At 41.1% G+C, this 27063-nt stretch overlaps 1 protein-coding gene across 2 annotated transcripts; it reads left to right on the top strand.

Annotated features, from left to right (window-relative positions):
* Window positions 1–1823: 1823 nt before the first annotated feature.
* Window positions 1824–27025, top strand: LOC115373984 (beta-1,4-galactosyltransferase 3). 2 transcript variants are annotated; one of them, XM_030072662.1, is made up of 8 exons: window positions 1824–2030; window positions 12233–12895; window positions 13338–13675; window positions 19567–19802; window positions 20621–20808; window positions 21903–22025; window positions 22131–22235; window positions 23567–27025. In XM_030072662.1, exons 3-8 carry the CDS (start codon window positions 13402–13404, stop codon window positions 23823–23825), a joined length of 1185 nt encoding a protein of 394 aa, XP_029928522.1. In that variant the 5' UTR covers window positions 1824–2030; window positions 12233–12895; window positions 13338–13401; the 3' UTR covers window positions 23826–27025. The 2 variants fall into 2 exon arrangements, with proteins under 2 accessions (XP_029928522.1, XP_029928521.1); XM_030072661.1 differs by having other exon boundaries at window positions 12233–13675.
* The last annotated feature ends 38 nt before the right edge of the window (window positions 27026–27063 follow it).

Raw genomic sequence — 27063 nt, 5'->3', positions numbered from 1 at the left:
TACTAACATACAGGAGACATCACCTCTGACCTCTGTCCATGATCCCAGTGGACACAGCAGGGCCTCTTGTGGTCCCTCAGCACCACAGCACCCAAAGGAGGCTGTGCATAATCATTCAAGGTTAAAAGTAAGCAATAATGTAGTTTACCCACCAGTGTTGGCCTCTCTCAGGAAGGCGGCCTGTGACTTGGTCAAAATAGTAGGGGCACAAGGTCAAGGTGGCTTGTTCTGGGCACCAGGACATCCGGTGAAAGACATACTCCAGTCTGTAGTTTGGCTGGGGACACTGGCCAGAGAAAGTGTGGTACCACTGGTCTGCCACCAGTTTTCTCATGCTGACTTGAGCCGCTGAGCATTTCAGTGGAAGGAGCTGGTACAGGGCTGGTTCATTTGACATGATGGAGAGAGCTGGAGAAGCGGCTGACCTCAAATTCAGGGGGTCAAAAAAACATGGCACGTTATGTTACATATTCACTATGTTGCATCCACGAAGTGTTTTTTAGACTTAGAAAAGGACTTCAGTTTGTGTAACATATAAGCTATGGTGTGTAATTACTGTAGTAGTCTCTTCCCCATTTTTTTGAAATCAAAACCGAAAGATCTTACCTCGATTGAAAAGCAGCTTCAGGTTGAAATGTGGGCTTTTCTTTTTGTTTGTTTACTTTCAGTTTTGGCCCAGAATACGAATCCCGTTCCCGAACACATCATACTCATTTTTGTTTAAATTCCGACATCTGTTAAATAGTATTGTACTACTACAGCAGCCTATGTTGATGATGATGATAAAGCAGAGTATGATACGACATACAGCCAGGCATAAAAAATAAATGTGATAAATATTAAATTATATTTTCCATTAATTAACTTATTATTGCCATTAGAAAAAAATGGGAGCGATGAAAGCCAAGGAATGAACAGCTGTAGCCTACTGAAATTACATCCGATGCAAGGTGCAAAACACAGAAACGTGTGTCCGTCTAAGATATATTTACATTATGGAATAAAACAGCTTATTACGACAACTTTTACTATTTTACCTCTATCATAGGCCATTTCTGTTGATATCAGTAGCCTATCGGATTTTAATTGGCCTCTTCACAACCACTGATTAAACTCATGGCTACACTACATGTGATTTTTTACTATTTGTTTGTGCATCTTTTTATTTACATGTTTTGTTTCTATAGTTTTTGTTTCATCCATTTTGCTGTTGATCCTTGTTATCATTTGTCAAAGTTTGAAGCCATTTTGAAAAGTGTTATATAAACCTCGATCCACTTAGGCCAGATGAGCGACTTTCCTCTTCCACACTTTTACTTATGCAATAACTATGCAGAATAACTAGGAATCAATTCAAAATCTGATGCAGTAAAGTGATTTGTGATTCCACCTTAGTCAGAGCACAATAAACCGAGCTAGTCCATGAGGCAACTGGTTCAAAATCAGCATTACACTTGCTTATACACAAATTTATTAACTCCGCCTATTGTAGGAACAAAATCAAAACCTTGTCCACCAATTTTATTTTTTTACACTCAATAAGAATTTTTCTCACCATTAAAACTTCTTAATCAACATTTGACTTGTAGCCTTTAATGGTGTTTTGGATTTGCACCCCTACTAAAAAAAAAAAAAAAAAAAAAAAAACATATTTAATAAAATGAACACATCATCAGGTTACACATCACGAGTACAGCCTGGATAAATATATACTTCAGTAAAATGATGTTGCACAGACTCAAACACATGCTTCTCATATAGCTGAGCTTGAAACAGCCCTGCTGGTGTAATTTGTTAATTTTACATCCATCCGCCCACCCGTGACCACAGCGTGTTTCCCGGTGACGGGCTGGAGAAACGCCGCTGCGGTGCCAGAGACACAATATGCTCCGTCGCTCCTGACGGTCCCGCACTGCACAGCATCAACTTCAGCAAAACATATCGAAACCGCGGAGGAGGGAGCTTATTACCGGGAATACTGACCAACAACTTCTACCCTAACCAACTATAGAAGAAAAGAAGCTCCTCTGGTAAGAATAGAAAGGGAAATTAAACGTTTAACCCCCGCCGAAAACGCCACATCGTGCGCGGCTGGTAGCAAGCTATCTAGCTAGCTAGCTAACTAACGTCATTTAACCAGCAGCGGCTAGCTTGGCTTGGCTTGGCTTGTCTTTTCTCACAGCTGGAAGGGATACGGTTACAGATGCGGGAAAGAGCACAGTTTTCTTTATGGCTTTATAGTATGACACATTATTTGTTGTTCTCGTTAAACATTGTGTTAGTTATACAACAACTCAGACGCTAGTTAAGGTTAGCTCAACTTAAAAGTAAAGTCTAAACGCCCCCTTCCCCCTCTCGATGGATGTTAAACCGGCTGGTCTGTCTGCTTTTCACAGACAAGCCAACATCGCTTTTTTTCTGTTTTTATTTGTATTTGATAAAATGTGGAGTTTATTTGTTAGACTAAGTATGTTCGTTTTAGTTAACAAAGTCAATACTTGTCATAATGTTGGCCCAACTTATTGCCCAGTCCCATAACACACGGACGGACCTATTCAAAGTCTGGTCTGTCCACCTAAAGTTGGTTTCTACTTTGTTGTTGAAACGAGGCAGATCATGGTAGTTTAGCGTGTTTGTTTTGGTGTAGCTGAGTTAGACCTTGGAGTTTGGTCCAAGGGCTCAAGAGTCAATTTATTTATAACAGTGAGCTGACGTTGAGGACTTTCGGGTTGTGACAAAACTGTGACATTTCGCGTTCAACATCACGGAGTATGGATGACGTGTTGTTAACCGCGAGATTGAGATTTTACTTTGCTAATTTATGACGCTGTGTTCTCGCTTGGACAATTGATTGTAATCTGCGAGTAAGTTTTATCGCCTCAGTTCTTATTCCTGGGCAGAACAAAAGGCCCAGGCGGCCCCCTCCCCCTCTGAACTGTCAGATTGATTGACTCGATACTGGTGCAATGGCTGCTCCTTTTGCAGATGGAGAGGGTTATACGAGTTTTATCCTAAGTCAGCTGCGATGTTATCTTTACATTAAAACACGCACGCAACTTGTGCATGGTTGCAATGACCCAGGTGATGCCCCTCCGTGTGTTTGTGAGCACCGTTAGTGGAAGCTACTTGCATCCACACGTTACACTGTGTGTTAAGCAACTTATTGGTTTACACGAGTCCATCAAATTGAGGAAGTTTCTTAAGCAGAGGCAGTGGTTTACGGTTTACAGAGTGGGCTACAGTTTCCTTGTTGAATACTTTTCAAAGCACATACCCCACTCAGATGTGACATAGATCTGATTATGCCAGTGAAACTGACTTTGCTGGTTTTGTCTTGGTATGGTTGCGGCTGTACCAACACTGATCTTGTCCCATCACCATCTTTAATCAGTTTTTGTAAAAAAAAAAAAGAAGAAAAAACGATCAGGAAGGACATTGCAGTGATCTTAAAAAACATGGCTTCCTCTTTTTGGACTCCATAGTCTTGCACACCTTTCTTTTTCTGACTGCAATCCCACTTTGTCTAATCAGACCTAGCTGCTGTTTTAATTTTGTTCAAACAGGATTAAAATATGTTGATTCATTTGCTTGACACATAACCTGTTGTCCTGGTTAGGGTTTGGATATACAGAACTACATGGGTGGGGTGTTGTGTCCAGACATCGTCCAGAGTCGCTCTTTCACTCAGGTAGCACACAGCAGGAGATCTTGTCAGATGTGCTCTCACCTATTGGAAATACTCAATTTGATTTAGGTGAGGGGATGCAGGGCATGACGGAAGAAGTACGCTGAGGAAATCCAAGTGTTTTGTGTACAGCACGGCGAAGATGGTGGAAGAGGCTAGCAACTCATCTGTAATGATGACTGTTTTTGTATTTCTCAGTACTACACGTGTTTGGACGTACCCACAAAATCCTGCCTCTTCACCCTTGGATGTTTATAGTCTTTCGTTTTCGCACCAGTCAGGTTATAGAAACGTCATCAACATGCCCACTTGCTTGCTGGGAATTCTCCGGACAATGACAGACTCTGTTCACACATGGGCTCAATTTGATATTACACTGAGTTAGTGCTAGGGAGAATGGCGGGGCTAAGTTCGTTTAATGTTCGGTCCAATTTGTTCGGACGTTTGTGTTCTCATGTATAGCTGCTCTGGGTGATGTCTAGATAAGTTCAGAGTTTGCAGTGCATGTATGAAAGGGACTCATGGTTGCTAAGTTGTATAGTTGGCTGTCCCCGAGGTGTTATAGGTAGAGATGAGCAGCTGCACTATGGAAACTGCATGAGCACCAGAGGGAAGGGAGACGAGAGGAAAAAGTGGGAGGAGGGAGGATGTTTTTTCTCTCTCTCTCCTTTCTCTCCTCAGCAGTCTGTCCCAGTGGAATCAGACCTAAGGGAACAGCTATAGAGACGTGTACCAGCTGCACCCACGATGAATGGCCTGGGCGCTGGAGAGGTTGCCATGACAGGGACGTTGGCACTCGTTGTTATGCAGACACCTCTTTGCTCAGGGCATGTTTGCATATGATTTCATTGCCCAGTCTTTCTTAGCTGGTGCATGAGAGCAAAGGCGTGCTTGGGAATCCATAGACTGATATGACCTTTATTTTCGATATGCTTTCATGGCTGCAAGTGGTATTTGTGAAGAATAAGATATCCCTATTCTGTAAACCCCTTTGGCAGGCATGAAAAGAAAAATGGAGCTGTTGTGTAACACCGCACATCTTTTTTTGTGAACATTGATGCTCATGGCGTTTCACTGGTTGCTGACCCAAGACTTTCACAAACCATGATACCATGGACTGGGGCGGTGATGAGATTCTGGCAAGCTGTACACTGCATCTGGACCCCAGATCAGTTTCCTTCATATGTGCAGTATTACAATCATCCCCTGAACCAGTTTAACCACTGTCATGGGAGCCTGAGGGAACATGAGACGTATATATGACGGGGAGACGGGGAGGAACCTTACTTTTCTTGTTTAGTGCTTTTGGATAAACACAGACTTGCCTGTAGCCAAATGTTAACAAGCCAACATTCACCTGTTTGCACTGAATTTTCTTTTGGAGGAACTTTGAGGATGTATGTAAATAATTACTCAGTAATTTGAAATTGGAAACTCCAAACAATTCAAATGAATAGCTTATTTTTTTGTAGAAGATATATATATGTGTGTGTGTGTGTGTGTGTGTGTGTGTGTGTTTTATCATTTACCATTGAACACAGAGAAGACTAAAAGTTCTTATTTGTTTAATGAACCAGTGTGATGTGGTAAAGAATGAGGCCAACAAACCACTTACGGTCATTGCAGCACGTGTGTCTGTGAAAATTTCCGGTTACCATAATGTCAAAACTGTGGCGTATAACTGTAGGACACTAATAGATAAATGTTCACAAAATGAAATTGAAAACCAAACCTAGGCTATAATGTGATTAGTTTAACCCAAATCACCTTGGCTTTCTGTTGTTTCTTTTTTCCCATGAGAACACTGGTAAAATGAGATGTTCTTGAGTTACAAAGAAATTCTTCAGTGCTTAATGTTTAATCCTTAATGTTTTTGGAGTTCTTTGTTTACAGTATGCTTTCTGACAGACACATTTGTACAGCCTTGCTATTTACGGTACACACTGCAAGATATATCGCTGTGTTGCAATACATTTTTAGAAGAGGGCCTTCAATGACACAATTTAATTAAAAAAAAAAAGTCCTAACACAGTTTAAACTTTACTAAAGTACACAGTTACATAAAAAAGGAAGGAGACCAACAGAAGCTCACAACTTTACAAACAAGAGTTATTGCAGTCTCAAGAGAAAATAGCTGACTAGAGGAAAATAAAAGAACTGTGCGTGAAATCTGGTAAATATTAATTATATAATTTTATTGTTTCTATTTGTTGTGTAATTTAGCTAAATCAGTTTGATGTGAGGTGGCATAATAAACAACAGCTGGCTGAGTGATGGCTGATCATCATCTAAGTCTGTGGTTGCCTAGCAATATCAACACAAAAATGCAGCCGGCTGTTCTGCTTCAAAAAAAAAAAAAAAAAAAAAAAAAAGGCAGAGCAGCATGCCCTCCATCTTCAAAACACATCCTGTGTGATCTGACCCTAAAACTGCTCACTGCTACACAGTTATCATTATCGTCAGTGTTTACATTGCTTCCCACAACATTGCCAACTGCACTGCCTCTGCTGAATGAAGTAATGTCAAATTAAGCAATGTTGGAATCATTTCTATATTTATTCCCTCTGTGTAGCTGAGGCGGGCACTGGGCTGGAATATAGGCTAAAAGTTAATGCTAACTGCAAAAATGAGTGGGATTTGATGGCCTTTCCCTTGAACAGTAGTGGCTTTGAGCGGATTTGCAGGTCATGCATTAAAGAGTACAGAGCCCTCGCTTAGCTTGAGCAGGCCGATGTAAGGGGATGGACATGCATAGACCTGATGACACACTCCTGAGCAGATGTGAGATCTTCATCCTCTGATGCACTGCCTTATATGCTACGACAGGGTTGGGAGGTTAAGTCCTTGACCAATATAGCATTCTACTTCAGCTTGAATGGCAACCTTTGCTATCGTCTGCTTCTTCTTCTCCCTCTCTTGTGGGACAGATGCTGGCCAGATGTGCTCAGCTTCCCTAAATATTTTCATACTGCTTTCCTGACAGCTTATAAAGCAGTGGGTTTTGGCTTTCAGTTCATTCAGCTAAACCACATATTGCCTCTGAGGACCATTACTCAATATACTCAGTTCTTTTCAGCCCCTGTTCCTCATTGTCACAGCCACACTTTGCAGAAATATCAATTTAAAGGAGGATGCAAATCATGCAACCCATTCTTGACAGTAAAATATGCCCTTTGTCTTCCTTCAGTGGAGTACTACATTAGTCGGCAAAATCTGTTCCAGAGCAAGAATTGCTAGGGCTTGCAGGGTCAGGTGACAGGTTACATGAGCAGCTAACCCATCTCATATGCCCCCCCCCCCCCCCCCCCCCCCCCCCCCCCCCAACCATAATGTCCCCACCGGGAGGGGGGGGTTAGGGTTAGGGTTTGGTCCTGAGCCACCAGGACCAAATGTGTTAGCATGTAACAGAAACACATTTATTTACATTGCTACATATTGCAAGACTGTATTATTGGCAGTGTGCAGCCTGGCTGAGAGCACTTCATCTTTCTTTTTTTTTTTTTTTTTTTTTTTTTTAAAAAGAGCTCTAAGGCTCTATTGTAGTTCAACTCAGCCAGAGGTGGCCCATTGATGCTGAGAAAAACCAAACCTGGGTGGGGCTTGGGGTTTACTTGATGCTGACTGGATTTACTCACAGCGCGATGTGGTGTCAACAGAAAGCAAACAGCCGGGCACTAGGCGTCCCTAGCAACACGACCAACACTACCAAGCTAACGCTAACGTGCTAGCTAACGCTAACAACACACTTTTTAGCCGGCATTTTTAGGGACGCTAACGTCAGCTTTAGCGGACGTTAGCTAACGCTAACAACAGGCTTTTTTAACAACACGCATTTTGATGCCCCGGTCATGGTCGCGTAACTGCCCGGTAACTTTACAGGAACGTCCTCTCACTCGGCCTCTCAGTGGAGTCATGGCAGGTGAGAGGGCCGAGCCAGAGGACGTTCCTGTAGCAGCTCCTGCCCCCCAAATACTACCAGGAACACTGCAGAAGCCCCAGCCGCAAGCCATCCACAACCCGAAAAAGCGCGCAGCAGTAGGACAAAGCAGGGGGGTGATAACTCCGGTGCGTTTTCAAAATAAAATTAATTGCGGCGTAGTGTAACATGTCGTGATATTTAATGTATCATTTAAAACTCTGATCATAGTAAGTATATGTGCGCAAATATATGCTATGTGTGTATGTAGGGTCGTTTTCACAGGTCATTCATACAATATACTTTAAATTGTGTTAACACCCGAAAAAAAAAAAAAAAAATCATCATTCCCAAGCCGTGGCGGCTTTTATTTAGCCGTGGCGGTGCGCCACGATCAATTACATGTAGCGGAAACCCTGGTGTCTTATGAATATCTACCAATACTTTCTTCATTTCTACACTCTAGGCACAGAGATGGTCAGTGATGTGCATCCACCTCTGTATACATTTATTTATTTCAAATGTTCCTTCACATTCCAGCAAACAGTAATTTAGAAGGGGTGCTAACAAATTAGGAAAAAGCATGATAAAAGTATAGGCTAATCCAGGGAAAAATTTCCATTAATCCACTAGTCAGGGGTGGTAAACCATGCCCTGTGGAGGCCCAAGAGTCTGCAAGTTTTCATTCCAACCAAAAACTGCATAAGTTGATGTCAGTGACTTCCTCACCTTCCAGCAGAGAGGAGGGACTAATCACCTGGTGTAGTTTTTGGTTAGAATGAAGACCTGTAGACTCTTGGCCCTCCATGGTACATGTTTCCATCTTGAACAGGTGAACTGCACCACAGAACTGAACCATTTCACCCTCACAACCTCTTGTGATGATGAAAATGTAATCATTTACAAAAACTAGTCTATTATTTTAAGTTTTTCCCTTTATTTTATTTTATTTATTTAACTCTGTTCGCACCATAGATACAGAACCTGCATTCTGAGACTTGAACAAGGGCCTTTCCGTTCCTTCTCTGGAGCTCATTCAAGCATTTTGCCTGTGATCATGGTACTACGTTCATATTTCACCACCAAAAATGGGTAGCATTTCACTTTTAAGGCTTTACTTTTACAGTTCAACGATGGTAATGATGCGGATCAGTCATAGCAAAAGGACCATGTTGCTTAGATGTTGGGAGACCAACTTACTCCTGCTTTAAGTCGTCCTGGCTGCTTTTTCTTATCCCCTGGGGTTCCTTTGACTTTCCATGGGCTACATGTGTGCAAGGCAGCTCCCAATGGGAGCCTGAACAGCCATGCAAACTTAATTGCAATTCCTAGTCCCCAGATGATGATCTAAATATATATATATCACATCCTTATCTCTGACTCACCCCTCCCCCTGTTTATTCTATTGTCCGCTCCTCTCATCTCAACCCCCTTGCTAGCCTCTTTGGCTCCTCTCGCATTCATTCAAGTGTGTGCAAGCATGCATGTGGACATACCGTCAAAATGTAATATTAATGCCCCACAGGCAGGAAGGGAAATGTCCCATTTGTTGGCTGTTATCTGCCACCACCATCTGAAGCACATACTGCACAATGGAGTAAAAAATAAAAGAGGAGTGGGGATGCTGGGAGGAAGACCAGAAGATGCTTGCTTTGGCGTACTGGAGCCTGTTATGTCATGCCAATCCTGCCTCTTTTAAATTTCAAATATAGGAATGAGGGATATCCGTGCGGGAGAGACAATGAAGTTGAAAGCACATGGTCTAACCACGCTCTTGGCTGCCTGCTCATCACTCTCTCTCCCCCTCAAGCTCCTCTTAGTTTGCTCTGTCGCCTCTTTGGCTCATACCTCATCTTGTGTATTTCAGCTCAGCCTCAGTTAAACAAAAAAGAAAGAAAAGATGCCTCTAAATCTAGTCAGTGGGTCTCTTTTATATGCATGTTAAGTCAAGGTTCCTGGTTTGTTGAAGGAGGTGCCTGCTGCCAAGATCTGCCACTTTATACCCAGCTAAAGTACAATATGGTACCTCCGGCACTAACACAAGCCTGATTGACTGCTTTCTCCCCTTTCTGTAAAAACAAATATACAGTATATCCCATTACAGATAACGTGAAACCTTGAACAACAAGGATGTAGAGGGTGTAATTCAGGAACAGAAGCACACTTGATAAACCATGTTTTGTATTTGAAAACCTGGGAATTTTTCCAGGTTTTTGCCCTATTCCTCACAAGAGATTACTACTTTTCTATTTTTTCCCCCGGTATGTGCATTCCTGATCAGTGGTGATCTCTAAGCGGTGGAGTTTAACTCCTTTCCTGCGGGATTAACCAAAGTCTTTATGGCCTTATCTGTATATAACATATCCATCATCTCTGAGATTGTTTATACGGGGCAAAGCAACAGGGTCAGTCCCCCATCTGCTAACATTTCCACACACAATCAGATAAATATCATCTGCAGTGACAAGCGGAGGCCTTCGCACCTCGATTTTGTTCTACAGATCTAATTGCATATAACCATTTGATTTTATATTTCTCTTAGCACACCTGCTGTAGTTGTAAATTGTCAGCTCATGGTACTTTATTGCACTGAAGATATGGCCAATATATTATTATGGTAAAATAAGGTTGGGCGATTAATCAGATTTTATTTTCAATTATGATTTTGGCTTCCGATGGCTTATGAAACAAGATTATTCATAAAATGATTCTTATGCCACACTCTTTTTCACAATGATGCTCTATCTTATGTTTTGTCTTGCGTTATAAATCCAGCGCAGCCCTTGGCTCTCACCCCTCCCTAAAAACCCAAACTCACTCTCAGCCAGGACTTGGCACGTTTAGCTCAGTTTGAGCCAAGACGACAGTCGACAAGAAAGGTAAAACCATTCAATTGTTTGGAACCACTTTATTGTTGCTGTTGATGAGCAGCAACAATAAATACTTGGTAAGATTTGCGGTTTTGGGTAATAGCAGCACTACCAGCTTCGCTACATTTTTCATTGGCTTTGGAATCTGACAAGGAAGACAACACTCAACTGGCCAGATCATGGCACTTTTTTTTTTGTTTGTTTGTTTGAAAACAACACTTTGTTGATTTCTGCAGCCTTCCCGGTCAGTGGTTTCCAACTGTGGATAAAATAGCCCAGGGAGTAGAAGACAAAGTTTTGATTGTCTTGACTTGAGATAACTTCTTTGTGGCAGCTCTGATTATTGCAGTCAACAAACTTAAACACTTCTTTATACCGTGCTCAAATGTCCAATATAACTAGAATTCAAGTTCAGTTACGCTACAATTACTTCTGCATTTTGTACAAACATAAAACCTGTGACAAAAAGCCACCCCACTGTGCATCAGAACGCGAACATGCAAAGTCTATGCAAACCTGCAATATTACAAACTACATGCTTTTCATAAAAAGAACAGGACATCACTATGACACACAGGGTCATTTCAGGTGGTCTGAAATTGCTGTCCAAAAAAGATGGAAATTTTTTTTTTTTTTTTTTCAAAGTTAAATAAATTCATGTTTTTTCCAAAGTCATTGTGTAATTGTGTTTTAAAAAAAAACATGATCTCAATGTTGAACAAAATAATTGTGATCATGATTTTTGCCATAATTAAGTAGCCCTCCAATAAAATGTTTCATATCAGTCTACCACAAGAGTATAGTGTGTACTAGTTCCTGTTTGGGGTGTGTATCTATTTTATTGTTATGAGGCATGCAGCCACACATTTCTCAATTCCTGCTGTGTCATTCATGAAATACAATTATGTTAAATTATTGACTTTATATATTTATATTGAGGAAAATATATTATTGTTTCTCGACTATAAAAATAAAAAAATTCTTGGGAGACTAAACTTTAGTTTGACCTAAAAATAGCATCAGACTGGAAACATCCCTTGTGTGAGACAGTCCAGTAATCTACAGTTGTATAGCTGCTGAAAGCCTTTTAAAACACATCAGAACGTACTACAGATTTTAAGTGCCGTTGGACTTTTGGGACTAAAAAACTGTAGCTGCAATATCTATAAGTACTGGCAATATAATATTGTGCATAATGTGAGAGTACTGTCTCACCTTGCCACCTAAGTTGTTTTTGAATTCATTCTCCCTCTCTCTTTCTCGGTCTATATGCCATTCTCGCAGTCCTCAGTGGGATTAGGATTAGTGGTCTGTGGCTGTCTACTTTAACGAGCCCTAATTGATTTGTGAGTGTGGACGTGTCAGATACTGCAGCAGACAGCAGTAGAGTGTCTGGGATTATGCAACACTGGCGAACACAGCACTTGGCAGTCGCGGTTCTTGGCTCAAGAGGTTGGAAGTTTGATCCACACTGCGATGCATGTCTTCCCGTCTGTCCTCCACTGTGGGCAGCAGGCCTCACTCTGGGGAGGGATCTACACTGGAGCCCACGCTGGGGCCAGATTAGCCCATGCTGTCCAACTGTGCCACTGATTCGCCATGTAAACAAACGCAATGCATTTGTTGGCTCTGTATTGTGTGCAGTTAGTCATTGTTTGTGTGTGTGGGGGGGAAATGATTGCTGTAGGCAAAAATTGCTAATGTCAACAGTTTGTCAGTCAGCGTAACTCTCCCTCCTCCTCTGCTGTGTTTGTCTTTCAGAGCCCCGCTCGAGCGATTGGTCCAGATCCCATCCATCCAGTGGGTCGAGTGGCCCTCCTCCTCCCAGTCAGCCGTTCCTTTGAGGTGTCTCGTAGCTGCAGATTGCGTCATGATGGGACAATAGCAGAGGGCGTCAAAGCTCTCCCCCTTCCTCCTCCATCTCCTCCCCCGTTTTTCTTTCTCTCAGCCTCAACCTCACCACAGCCCTCCCCCCCTAACAAACATACAGCTACACACAAACACACACCACAGCCCTCTGACCACTCCTCCCACGCTGGTCATGGTCTACTCCCCCTGTTTCCTGATCCAGCCAGCCAGTCTGCCTTCCAGTGAGTTGGTGGAAGCTGTAATCCTCTGTAAAGTGTAGAGCCTATACGGCTGCATATGCTTGCTTTTGTCGCGGTGGCTGTTGTTGTTGCAGAGGCCTCCCTCAGGAGAGAACATGAGAGAGAACAGAAGGCAGCGTAAAGCACACAAAGGGAGAAAGAGAGAGGGGAAAGAGTGAGTGAGAGGGAGAGAGAGACGGACACTGACACTGCCATTTATTTGACCCGAGGAGAATGAGCTTTGCATGGCAACTGATGGAATTCAGCGGGGGTGAAACTACATGATGTGGGACTGGCATTATCACCCAGCCAACAAGAAGACCAGCACTAAACTTTGGTGATCTTTCATGTCCTGTCTTGGTCTACAGCAGGGAATGCAGTGATTAAACAGAAAAATATATAAGCCTTTTTTCTCCCATGATTAAGTTTTTTTTTTTTTTTTTAATTTAATTTTTATTTTGCCTTCCTTTTGGTGTGTATTTTTTCAATTTTCAGCCTACCAGAAGTGCCTTGGTATAGTTTTTTTCATACAGTTACTTTTGCATATTTTTTTTTCTTCTCATCAGCAACATATCCTTAGAATATTGCACTTGACTTAATATACAGTAACCTTCCTATTCACTGCCTGTTGCCATCATTAAGAGAAGTTAAATATTCCAATTTGGGTGTTTACAGCAACAACGCAAGCCTTCACAGAATATAGAGTCAATGATCAAAAACCTCGCTAATTTTTGTACTCAGAAAAGCGTTGATAGTCCCAATTAAAACCACTAACCCAGGACCAGCGAGACTCACTGTCCCGCCTCCTGAATCCTGTTGCTGTGACGACGCAGAGCCGTCACCATGTTCAGCATCCAGTCCAAATGGCGCTACCTGTTCATGTTCCTGGGCATCCAGCTGGTGGTCATGGCGCTGCTGTCCCGAGAGGGCTACCACAAAAGGGTCACCTACTTCATACGCATCTTCCGGAAGACCGAAAGCACCGTGCTGATGGCCCGCAACCACACGACAGGTGCAGCCGTTGGCGCGGACGTATATGCCAACCTGTCCCGCATGTCCAAGGGTCATAACGGTGGAGATGACATGCCCTTCTGCCCCAAGACATCTCCTTACATAGGTGAGTTCTCCTCTTTAGATCTGGGACCTCCTATAGTCCCTTTTCCAGAATTTGGCGTCCAAGTTAGATTACTCTCCTCCCTCTCAGCTTTGCCAGCAGGGCAAAGGTGAAGGCTTGTTCCATAAATCTCTAAATACTGCAGTTTGAAAAGTGTGACCTGTAAACAATTGGCTAGAGAAGCTAGTAACTATTTTTTATTGCTCCTTCATCTTTTTCAATGTCCTTAATTATGAGGACCCCCTGTCCCCCTGTGAGTACAGCCTCTTTCTGTCTAGCTGACTCATTTGAGCTGCACAATGTAACTCGGTTGTCATATTTCAAGTAAAGTTACTAGAGAGGTGTTGAATTTTGCTCAGCAACAGCAGCACCATTGTGCACTGCAGTGATAAATAAATAACTTAGATAAGTAGGTGGTTGGGCCTTCAATGGGCCATATGAATGGTATGCATATGAGGTAATGCAATAGGTAGGTAGCGCAATACTCTACAAAATTTACTGAAAAATGTATAGAGCGGATAATACAAGGTCTGCATAACACGTGAGTAGACTAGCAAAATATGCAGTATAATAAGATAAATCAGGTGGCAAACTGATTCAACACAGTTGAATTCGAAATTCCCATTCATGACAAAGCACTTAACGCTGTGCTGAAATGTAAATGTCCTAACAGCATATGAAAATGGAGTTTATTTAAATTATATGTATTGTATCAATACATATAATTTACAGTATAGTGTTGGAAAAAAAGGTCACAATACTCACAATATGCAGTATTGATTTTTTTTTTTTTTCCACAGCTACATTAACTTCCAACATGCTATAATTATATTTGAGAGGGTTTTTGATCATCTGATAACTTTTAAAAATAAAGGACCCAGTCTTAAAGTGTCAGCATTCATATTCTGTGCACCGACTATTTGTTTTTGCTTTTTTGCATGCTTGTCCGTACATTGTTTATTAAAAGTGTGTTTGCTGGTATATTGACTTGTCAGCATGTTGATATTGTGGATTATTTGGATTTGTGAGTTTATTCCATGCTTGTACAGACATTGCTCATTTGTAGTCAGCTGCAATAATTCCTAACCTACTGCAAATAAGTGAAAGTTGATAATAGGTCTTAGGAAATAGGAAAAAGCCTCAGTGTAATGTTACTGAGGCACAAAAGCAGTACCAATCAGCATTCAGAGTGGCCTGTCTTTCTTCTTTTCTTGATGAAAATGATTATAGTAATTAGAAAAAATTTTGTGTGGTAAAGTTACTCTTTGTTATGTAATGGGTTCCAGCTGTACCCGTTCTGACTTAATTTACAGCATTTTCCAGATTATTTAGTCAAGTTGTGCTACCAACCACCTGACCAACAACTAGCTAGTTTGTAGGCATATTAAGTTTTGATTATAGTAGTTGGCTTGCTTCTGTGCAGTCAATCAGTCTGATTATGTAGGGTCAAACTACAGTAAGACACTTGAAAACATTATGTGACCCCTGGAAAGAAGATGTTGTGTATTTAGCATGCTAAACACTGGCAGTCCAACATTGGCACTTACAGTTAGGCGCCTTGTATTACTTTGCTCTGCAGCCTTATTTACTGTCTTCTGTATCAGTAATACAGTAATAAAACGTTATAGAGCAACCTTATACAGAAGATATACAGTTCAAATTCCTGTGCAGAGCAAATTTTAAAAACAAGACAAACAATAAAATTATGAAAATGCAACAGAGAAAAAAAAGGAAAATAATTTTTTTTAATCACTAGTAATGAAAATTAGGAGTCATAGCATGGTTTATAACATTATATAGGTAAGTATATGCCCGAAGTAAGAGTCTAAATTATCCACTGAACCAGCCTCTCAGTGATGTTGAGGAGAGGGAACTCCCAAAGTGCAGGGGCAAAAACACTAAAAATTATCGTTGATCATTTTCCTTGCTGTAACATGGAACATTTAAAGGCATGTAGAGACCCAGAGAATGTCTGAGGAGACAAACATGCAAGATAGTCTGCAATACAGGAACCATATAAGCTTCCTTATAAGCTTGTGCTTTATTTAAGTATTGCATGTTTTTTTGTGTAATTCTCAAACACACAGGAAGCCCATGTGGCTCACTTAAACAGATGCCATGGGTTCTTTTAATACTTTCATGTTTTGCAGTCGCAGCTTTTGGAAGACATATACAACGAGTGTAACAGCAGTCAAGGTGGCTGTGTTCTCACATCTTTTTGGTTTTAAAGAGGTCTTGTTTGAAATTTAGCTCATATACCTCATTTTAACCGTTTTCGACTTCCTTTTAGTTGTATTTAGTGTTGAGGTGGATGATTGTGGGACACCAGGTTGTACTGTTTTGCCCTGTGAAGATGTCATTGGCCTATTTCAAACATCCACAGTGGGAGCAGAAAACTTGATAACCTCGGTTGTATAACCTGCACTGGCACACAGCCGTTTAGATAAGTTAGTGTACAGCCTCGCATGCCTGGTTTATGACAGCTGAGCCTTCATAAGTCTATAGGATGACTTCAAAAACAAAAAAAAGAATAGAGTTCCAAGCAAAACCAGTTTAGTGCTGTGGTCGTGCCTCTATAGTAGATGACATGAACATGTCACAGATCTATAGGTAGTTGCTGTCACATAGTGTCCCAATTCTGTTTTGGCAGTCATAAAAGTACAGAACCATACAATATAATCACTCATTTTCAGCAAAACCCCAAATAATAACAGCACTTTCACATCTGAACTGCTCTTGTGTGTCGATGTTCACCCTGAAACAATAAATGAAGAGGTCCATTTAAATTGGTCCACTGTAGAGGAGTTATTATCCCACGCTCAGAGTGGCTAATCCTGTCTAGAACTTTGATGTGATGGTGTCAAAATAAGATGTCTCAAGATGTCACTTGTCATTTTCTGTCGTCTTTGTTCAATAACTCACTCAGACACAGAAAGTTAAGCGTGTGTGTATTTGTGTGGTGAACGGTCTTTCTTCCCACATCGCCTGTGTTGCTGATATTTAGCTGATACACACGAACAAAGAACGCAAATGGCATGATTTACATTATCATTACTCATGTCAAACGAATAGACAAGAGCCACAGACAAAATGTCAGCTGTTACTGTTTTCCCGTTTTCCTCCTCTTTTGATGATATCCTCGGTGTCCCATGTTGTTGTATTTCCAGACATGGCTGTGTTGCTTTGTGTGATAACGTCAAATCATAAAAAGCAGGCAGATTGCGTCATGCAGGTAAAGTAAACCACAGCAGCTGGAAAAAGGCAAACATAATGTGCAGCCATTTATATTATAGTAGAAAGGAGATATTGATATGTGCTAGAATGCAAATATTTAGACAGTGTAATGTGTGGGCAAACACACTGTATGGACAGTGGAGCAGACAGTCAGAGATGAGCAAAAACAATTTAGCTTGTTAATATGAAATAAGTAATTACAAGCAGACAAGGCTGTTTTTTGTTGTTTTTGAGGCAGGGTTTAAACATACTAGTTTAGGTTATTAGGGTTAGGGTTAGGGTTAGGGTTAGGGTTAGGGTTTCAGTATGCAGTCATATCCTCCACAGCACCAATATATTGATTGTGTTCCTCTGTTTAAAACCTATACTTGTTTCTTCTATTGCTTTTGCCAGATCATCAGATCCTGCTCAGTGTTTGATTTATGAGCCATGGTACACAGTCACCAGGCTCTGCCCTCTGCCCCTTTCCGCCTTCGTCATTAACAGAAAATTTAAACCACATCCTGATATCTGAGCCAGAGGGTGTCGACTTTTACTGGAGGGTTTTCCGTTAATACTTCAAGGAAACAAAAGGACTGATATTATATTCCCTCACTAAAGCAGGTGTAGAATCTAAACAGACTGGTTGTGCCAACTCTAACAGGTTCTTTGGCCTTCACTCTACTCATTACAGTCATTTGTTAGCTGTGTGTTTCAGGCCTCCTCTGTAAATCTGTTTTCACTGCTTTGTGATTATTATATTTTTGTCACATACTCCACTTTTGGAAAAGTGCTGTGTGAAAATATTATCCACTATTGGTGTTGTGTTTAAACAGCATGGCTCCCCTCTTTACAGCAGTACACTGTGACTGATTGTGTATTACACGCACTCACAGTTGTAGCAGAGAATAGCAAAGTGGAAATGATCAGGAATGACGACATCAGGAGGGTGTAAAGCAGTCTGTGGTTTGTGTTACAAGCATAGAGGAAGTCCAGCATAAGTTCTGCTGAATCCTGAAGCAGCTGCAAATAAACTGTAAACACCTAAACACAGCCTCGGTTACACACATCTTAAGAGATGTGAGTGGATAATCCTTGAAAAACAGTATCTGCCAGAACTGAACTAATATTTGCTATCTATGTAAATTTCAAGTCCAAAATTTATTTATTCATTCATTTATTTGCACAACAAAATAAAAAGGAACAAAGCATCAAAATGCAACAGATTGCACAGGTGAGATTAAAAACCCCATGAGGTTTATAAGATTATCTCACTTCCAGACGAATCAAAAGTTACAAACTAAGCACCAGTAAATAAAAGAAAAACATAACCGATAAAATGTGATAATAAATCATTCACTGAAAGGCATGAAAAAGCTTCAGAATGTTGAATTCCCACAACAGGAACAGCTCTCTTGTCGATGGGCATTTGCACTGAGGAAGTAGATCAAATGGTGCTTGTCTTTTGTAAAGAAGAGCAGGTGGCATGTATAGAAATAAGTTACCGTATTGCATACTGGAATACGGTTTAATTGTCAGAACTTCAGTCAGTGTTCAAAGACCAGGCACACCTTGATCTGTACCTGTTACAAAACATTGTCATCCTGCGGTCACCGCACACAGCGACCTGGGTTTGAATCCGGCCAAGACCCTTTGCTGCATGTCATCCCCTGTCTTTCCCCTCAAAAAGCAGAAAAAGCCTAAAAAAAGAAAACTTTCTTATCTCCAAAAATGGGATCAGTTTGGCATTTTAAAACAATTAGAAACCCTTTCTCTGAAATCTGGTTTACCCCTTAACACATGTTCCACTGTCACATCTACCACGAGGTCATGTGCACAGAGCCTCGCACTTTAACCAAACCATTTGCATTCATGCCATCAGAACCTACTTTACCATGTTCCAGTGGGAGTCACAGCGTTTGTAATCATCTCCCATGGAGTGGCATGTAAATACAGGCCCGCAGGTGGTAAAGCTACTTCCTGTAGGGAGCTGTAGATAAGCACAGTTCACAGTATGCTAGAAGAAATATTCATGTGTGACATAAGTGATGCAAAAAGTGCCATTTTGTGCTAATATTCTGCATTTGCTCATTTACTAAGCTAAAATCATAATACACCATTATAGTTTATTTATAGGGCCCCTATAGGACTGTAAAAGGTGATTTAGCTCTAAATCAACTACAGCATATAGAGATAGATTTTCTTTGTATTGAAAACCTACAATTGTCCACACTCCTTAAAGTTTATCATCACTCTGGCCACATTTAGACATCCTGCTTGGTATTCATTTATTTATTTATTTTTATTTCCACAACATCATATTGACAGCATGCTAGAAGAAATATTAATTTGTTAGAACAGTGATCTGTTTGTTGAAATTTTGCATTTTGTACACAGGAATAAGACATGTAAGGATCAGTGTTAAGTCGGACAGATACATTTGTACCAGCTAATGAACAAAGCTTAAATGAAAACATGCACATACAAAAAAAAGAGAAAAAAAAACAAGAGACATGATGATAATCAAATAATGAAAAAGTGTGGTTGGTTTGGTTAGGCCAACAAAATAAACACAGGATTTTGTTCAGTAAGACAAGGCAGCTCTGCAGCAAACATGCAAAAAAGAAGTCATGTATTTTTTTTTTTTTAAATGTGCTGCCCCTCTTGGTTTCTGCTTTCAGGTGGGCCAATCCATGTCAGTTTTCCGTCAGGGCTCACTCTAGCCGAAGTCCAGAGGAAAAACCCAACAGTAGTACGAGGAGGGCGCTACAGGCCGCCTGACTGCGAGGCTCTTCATCGCACCGCCATCATCATCCCCCACAGAAACAGGGAGCACCACCTCAAGTTCCTGCTCTACTACTTGCATCCATTCCTGCAGCGGCAGCAGCTCAACTATGGAATCTATGTCATTCACCAGGTAAAACACACACACACACACTCATGCTCACACCATCTAGTCATTAACTATATTCAGCAGCTTTAAGAGGCTTATGACCGATTGTAAGAGATCAGACTGTGTATGTTTAGTAACTTTGCTTTCTTACAGTAACATTATAGTTTGGTAAAACCGTTTGTCATCATCTGTTTGGTTGTTCACTTGCTTTTAGACATGGGATGCTACACATACTGTACTTAATCCATGCAACATGTAGCTCTAGGTCACATGCAGAATGTTTGCTGTGGGAGTGTCCTGTTCTGCCACCTTACTTTGGCAGCTACATGGATTTCAGGCTGGATCAACACTGCCCTCTAGTGCGCTTTCACTGGACATGCATGTCTAATGAGTGAGAGTGCTCAGGTGATTTGAAGGGGTTAATCTCCTTAACCTCTTATAACAATCCATTCATGTTTACTCTCCGGCGTTTCAACTCTCACACCTCTCTTTGTAATCTCACAAATCATATGCTGATGCTGTGTGGTGTCTCAGTTAAGTCAAAAGTAAAAAAAAAAAAAAGCTTAAAAGTGCTGCATGATGTGTTGCTTACTGTGTTTTGCCTTCGTTCTCAGGATTGATTAAAATCAGGAAAATCACATTTGTGCAGCAAACACCTTAGGAAGAAGATGTACCTTCTCACTTAGGCACAGACTGAAACTTTGTTTTTAGCATTTGCATAAAAAGTTATCAGTGATGTGCAAGCACAACAATGTAGCTTGGTCCCTAAAATTGACAAGTGAATAAGTCTTCAGAACAGATCTGAGGTGTTAATGCTCATGCACACTGTATTTCCTCCACAGGCAGGAAACTACACGTTCAACCGGGCCAAGTTGATGAACGTGGGTTTCCGTGAAGCCATGAGGGAGGAAGACTGGGACTGTCTCTTCTTCCACGACGTGGACCTCATCCCTGAGGATGATCGCAATACATACACCTGCGACTCCAACCCAAAGCATGCAGCCATCGCCATGGACAAATTTGGCTACAAGTATGTACTTTCCCGCCCATTTATTTCTTTTTGATAGCTCACCCTGTCACAGATGTACGTGCAATGGAAGAACTGAAGAAAGAGCAGTAAGAAGCAGCAGAACAATCAATCATAGTTCACGTATATTGTTTATAGAGCAAACACATGACTATTATTGAACCACTGGGTGTGATTGCCATGTGCCGTCTCTTCAAACAGTGAATAAGAACTAGAGCTCTCCCTGTACACAGCCGATGAGTTAAACAGCGGTGTATTCCCTCAACTTGGCACTGTAGTTCACATCTAGTTTGCTTCCATGGCAACGCTCCTTAGTTTAAATGCCGTTTCAGTGAACCAAAGCCCTAACACAGCATCGTGAGCAAGAAATATAATGTAAGGTGTGTGTATGAATATCAGTGTTGGGTGTCTGCTTCATCAGGGTGTTGCTGCTTCCCACTGTGCGATGCCCCGTCCAGTTCACAAAAAGTGTGTAGTCGGTACCTCATAGATCAAGACTACATGAAAGAAGGCATAAAACAGGAACTGTCCCTATTTTTGTTTGAGTGGCATAATTTTATTATACATCCAGGTCACAGAGGGGTATCACAGTGACTAGAGAGACTGGTAACCACAACAGCCAGAGACAGACACATTCTGGATCATAAATCAGTCCTACTTGTGTGATTGATCAACGGACTGTTATCACTTATGATATATATGTGTCTGTAAAAGCTGTGGAGATGTGTTTGGTGTTTATGCCCTAAAGCAGTTTAGTCAACTTTATTTATGAGAATATGTTCAGGGAGCGTTGCTTTGGGAGCAAACCAAACCACAGTACCTACCTGCGGGAAGAGAGTTTTATATGTCATATGCAAAAAGAGAAATAGTTTTGTAATTTTATTTCAGTTTTTTGTAATAAGCTATCTTTAGTGCTTCTTCTTATCCAATAGCTATATTACTATAGGGTATTGATTTTGTCATTATAGGGTATTTATTGTTTTAAGTTAAATCTCTCAGCACCTAGATGATGTTTTAAGTTTGTCTTTAATCTTATGCTATATGTTGTTGTTTTGTGTGTGTGTACTTTTATTTTTATGGTCTATAATCATCTGCAGGCTTCCATACAAAATGTATTTTGGAGGAGTGTCAGCCTTGACTCCACTGCATTACCTCAAGATGAACGGTTTCCCCAACAACTACTGGGGCTGGGGTGGCGAGGACGACGATATTGGAGTCAGGTGAGGCCGGGTCAAGCCAGTTGATCTCAGGTTTAAGAGGTTTCTTTGTGGTCTGTTTGGACAGTATGAAAGACTGAGGGTTTTTTGTTTGTTTTATCCCCTCAGAGTGTCTTTGGGAGGAATGTACATCACTCGTCCATCACTGAAGGTGGGCCGCTACAAGATGATCAAACACAAGCTGGATAAAGGCAACGATGTGAACCCGAAGAGGTACAGTGAACCAGTGGCAGCATTTCATTTCAAATTGAAACGGCGCTGAAGATTTGAAATAGATAAGAGTCTTTTGAGGGAATGGGAAAACTCTGCACTGCTCTTTCATACATGCAGATAATAGGAATACAGTATTATGTGTTAATGTGTATTTACTAGGCAGGGCTCAACAGTACAGACTGCACGGGCGTCTGGCTATTTGTCTAAGCCTGCTAGCTGTGCCACAGGCCCACTGATTCTGAGGAGGGATGCGTCCTCAAACTCACAGAATTGTGTGGAGGAGACAAAGAAGTGCATGGACATTGTCTCATTGGGTTAAAAATGACTGATCAGTCTTTGTTTTATATCATTTGTCCCAAGTTTTGAAGTTAAGTGGATTAAGCTGGGTATTACCTTATCTGAATGTTCTGGTGGGTACTGTAAACACACTTTTGATGCCCATTACAGGAGCCAACATCACCTAGCCTGTGTGTTGGCATAGCTGTTAGCTGACAAGTCCTCTTCTGGTCCCTGTGTGCTGTGTCTTAACATTGTTTTCAGTCATTTTACAAAAGCCTGCCATCCACACTGAAATGCCTCAAGTGCTTAAAGTCTCCTGTCGAGCATGTGCAGACGTGTGCACATGGTCTGTTCATGTTTCAGCTGCAGCCTAGATCACCTGACAATCCTACATTAGCATTTTCAGGAAAGTAGCTCTCTAGGGGTGGGACAATAAATTGATAATGCAATATATCACAGTATTCTCCTCTTGTGATGCATTATCAATACAGTTGTGCCATGTTTAATGAGGTTAAGATTTAATTAAGATATTTAATTATGTTTTCAACTTGCACAGATGCACATTTGAGGTCCTTTGAGGCGTGTTTGTTCTGTGTTTATGCACCAAACTGGAACTGTTCTGTCATGTTCATGGTGCAGTTGCTATGCATATTTAAACAGTGACAACATGATTGATTCCTGCTTATTGGAAAATTATTTTGCCTTTTCCAGTGTGTTTTTTTCTTCTGTATTTACAGATATGGTGATGTAACATAGATGATTATCTTACAGTATATTGAATATTGTATAACAATGTATCAATCCTGTATCATGATACCATTTTTGTAGATAAAACATGGAGATAGTATCTGGTGATTACCTGGTGATTCCCACCCCTTGTGTTTACTTCCTCCACACTACAACACCTGACCTTTGTTTTTAAATGTACACACTTTGGAAAGCATTTTCAACACACCCTGTTTTCGTAGGTGGAAGACAGGGAAGAGGGTCAGCTAAATATGGAATGTAAATTAAGCTACGCACTCTGCTCCATCTTTGTTTCCCTTTTCCAGGTTCAACATGCTGGCCAAGACGCGTCAAACCTGGAAGCTGGATGGGATGAACACAGTTGAGTACGAGATAGTGTCACGGGAGTACCTGCCCCTCTACACCAACATCACCGTCAACATTGGCACAGAGGCCGGTCTGCACGTTCGTCCCCCAACGGCACCACCGCCAAAACCCCCAGCTGAAAAGCCGGCTAATAAAACAGCCAAAGGCCCGGCCAATCCCCCTGCCAAACTCAAAGAGGACCACAAGACCACCCAGTGAGCCGCCTCACTCTGCCTTTACTTCACCTGCAGTGATCGTTTCGGTGTGTGCTGTTGGATGGTTTAATTATTTCTCCATGGTGGCCTGGGGTTTCTCACACACCTGTAAACCTTTTCATCTGTTTCCTCTCCTGAATGTGACTCCCTTTTTGATTGGTGGAAGATCAGCTGCAGACCTTGCCACCACCTGTGAACGGTTAGGACACTCACTTGGGTGATTAAAGCACCCGTTTAAAAATAAAGACAGAAAATGCTGAATCTGCTCCAAGAGACTTCAGTCCTGTTATGCCACTGATTATTCTTTCAGCGGAGCGACAGCAGAGGGTGACCGTTAAAAGATGGACTCTATGAGTTTATATATCCACAGCGCTGTGGTCGCTGGTTAAACCTTGTGATGCCTTAGAATCTGATCTCATTTTTTTTTTTTTCTTTCTCTCTTTACTTTATGGTGTTTAGAATATCAGGTTCATATGAATCAATTACTGCAATTTCTAGCAGTCACATGCCAACATATTTGGACAGAGTTACTCATGTTTTTTTGTTTTTTGTTTTTGTTTTTTCTTGTTTTTGTTTTTTCAAGGCACTGAATATACTGTTAAAGGAGAGTGTCTCTTTTCCCAATAGAGAGTGTGAAGCTGCTACGATGAATATGGAAGGAATTGGCCAATTAGTGTATGATTAGTAGCGTAGAAGTGACACAAATATACTCTCCATCTAGAAATAACTGGGGCCTTGTTTATAAAACGTTCCTCACAGATGTCCTCCTGTCCAAATCAAAAGTGAGCTAGATGTCTAAAATTACATCAGTTCTACTGCAGTATATCAAGAAAAAGTGAACTCACAGTCTCTAATTATCAAAGGTGTGAATGCTGTAGAAATACTTTAGCTTTTTGCGGGGACATATTTTGTAAAATGTACAATGGAAAGTAGAATAAAGTCAAAGAGCACATTTATAGATGAGGCTCCAGGGCTGCAATACTGTACATAAAAGTCAAGGTACAGCTGCTCTGTACAGGTTTTATCTCGGTGGTAATCAGTGCATTCAACACAGCCTTTCTTCTCATGTTCTTAATATTTCAGCATATCCAATATCCACAACCTGTTGATTGGTATTTTTTACGTGTGCGGTTGTGTATTTGCCTTGATGAAGAGCGCAGGTCCTGGTGACAATGATCAGTCCACTGCCTTCAGATGAGCTGGCCGTTCACGTCAAAATGGAGTCTTTGACACTCACCATTTTCTACCACTTTGTTATTTTATTATATTTACAGTAGCTGCTTGTGTAAATGTATCATTAAAGGGTGCTGGTTTGCTGCTGCGAGTTTATATGCAGTGGAACTTAATAATCCGCTGTTTTTTTTTTCTTGTTTTTTTTTTTTTTTTTTAACATCTTTGACCCTTCTCCTGTCCTTCATCCACACGTTTCTGATAGAACTGAGCTACAAAAAGCAATTTGAATCCTCCATCAGAGGAGATGAGTGGAGGCAGCAGCTGTTTGAGGCTCAAGTGACAAATGAACCACTTTATCCATCAGGACTCACAAGTTCATTCACATCCTCGGAGGGGCTGGGAAATGTGACGACAGCTTCAACCAGAAGCAAAACAAAGCCAATATTTTTGATTGCTCTTCATGTACAGTTAAAGTGCATGTTGCAGTGTTCGTGGGAGACCCTTGAAACTCCAGTTTTGGAACTTCAACTGAAGGATTAAATCTTTGACAAAATTGACACTAGAGGTAGTTTATAAAGGGAGATATTCCAGCTTCAAGAATATCTGAGGCCACCTCCAGTGGGCGAGCTGAAGCGCTAAAACTGGGCTAAACCAGAGTAAAATTGAACAGTGGTCAGCTGGACTTGTACATAAAATCAGCTCTCTAAATTATACCCTCAACTTCACATTCAGCTTACAATTATGATGTCATAAATATTGGGCCATGCAACAATGACAGTAGAGGTCCAGTTACGGGTAAATATTTGGAATCAAAGGTAGTGATCATTTGTTCAGCCCCATTGATTACCATATCTTCTACTGTGTTTAACAAGTGCTCAGTGCTGAAACGGCCCCCGATTGCCAAACGAGTACTGCATAGTACTGCACTCCTTTGTCTCCACTTATTTCACAGCAGTCAATGGCCGTGATTTGTTTGAGAAACTGATTGTCATCAAGCTTTTCTAGCCACAGTGTGGAAAGACACGTCACAGCTGGAGGTTCCTGTTTTTGACTCGGCCATACAGTCACTACAAAATATGTCAGCTTCTTTAAAGTCGCTCTCCGTGACTGAGTTCCCAGAATCTTCCACTAGCGCCCGTGTACTGCATGTCACGCTCCCTCTCCTGTGCACTCTGACGAATGATTGTTTACACCAGAACACACTCACACACACACAAACACACAAAAAAATACCCCTTTACATAATGTTTGTGACCCCACTGGTTGGTGTGTACGCTGAAACCAAAGATGACTGCGTGGAAAGCTGTGCCCGCACACAGGAAGTGAGTGGGTGTGTATGTATGTGTGTGTATGTACATAAAGACATATTGTGAATGATATCTATCAAACATGTTGCCCTATCTTCACACACCGGCATATCATTCGTTCCTATCAGGTGTCTAATTTTCCAGCTGGTTTTGGTAGGTTTTCAAACAGATTGAAGTCAAAACACCATGTTATTCATGTTGACCAATATGTAAAAATGTCCTATATAATGTTTCTTTTTTTTTCTTTTTTTTTTTAAATTATTAAAAGGTTCAGGATATCTTCTGACATCTTTTAATGAGTTTTATGCTGGTAGAGACAGTTTTGTCAGATGCTTTTCAAACGGTGGAACAAGACTCTTGGATTTGGATGCGAAGAGAGAGGAAGTGAATCAGGCGGATGCTGGCTGTGGCTGCCTGACATTTTGTGTATTGTCTTTCTCATGTGAATTCATATTAATCTCCTATGGCCTTAGCAACACACTTAAAAGACTCGTAGTTGAAGACTCGGTCACTATGTATGCAATAGCATCTCACGCTGTATCAAGACTTAAATATGCATGGCACAAAACCTTTTTAGTGAGGTTATTGGAATGTACAGAGCACAATATAGACATGATACACCTGAGTTCTCATCTTGGTAACATGAAGCATGCTAAAGTGTTTATATGTTGTATGAAACTTTCTTATTGTGACATGAAATATATGTTTCCATCTGCTGTGAGTAGTGTCACCCAAAGAGGACCTGGTGTTTTTTTTTTTGTT

The sequence above is a fragment of the Myripristis murdjan genome, chromosome 16 (genome assembly GCF_902150065.1).
Source record: "Myripristis murdjan chromosome 16, fMyrMur1.1, whole genome shotgun sequence".
Classification (NCBI taxonomy): domain Eukaryota; kingdom Metazoa; phylum Chordata; class Actinopteri; order Holocentriformes; family Holocentridae; genus Myripristis; species Myripristis murdjan.
Note: the sequence above shows the minus strand (reverse complement) of the source record. Positions and strands in the feature narration are given on the sequence as shown.

Bases quoted from the DNA above. Each gene is read 5' to 3' on its own strand.
- LOC115373984 (XM_030072662.1), top strand. From the start codon at position 13,402: ATGTTCAGCATCCAGTCCAAATGGCGCTACCTGTTCATGTTCCTGGGC. The intron at 19,803-20,620 runs GTAAAACACACA...TTTCCTCCACAG, and splicing joins GAATCTATGTCATTCACCAG to GCAGGAAACTACACGTTCAA. The intron at 20,809-21,902 runs GTATGTACTTTC...AATCATCTGCAG, and splicing joins ATGGACAAATTTGGCTACAA to GCTTCCATACAAAATGTATT.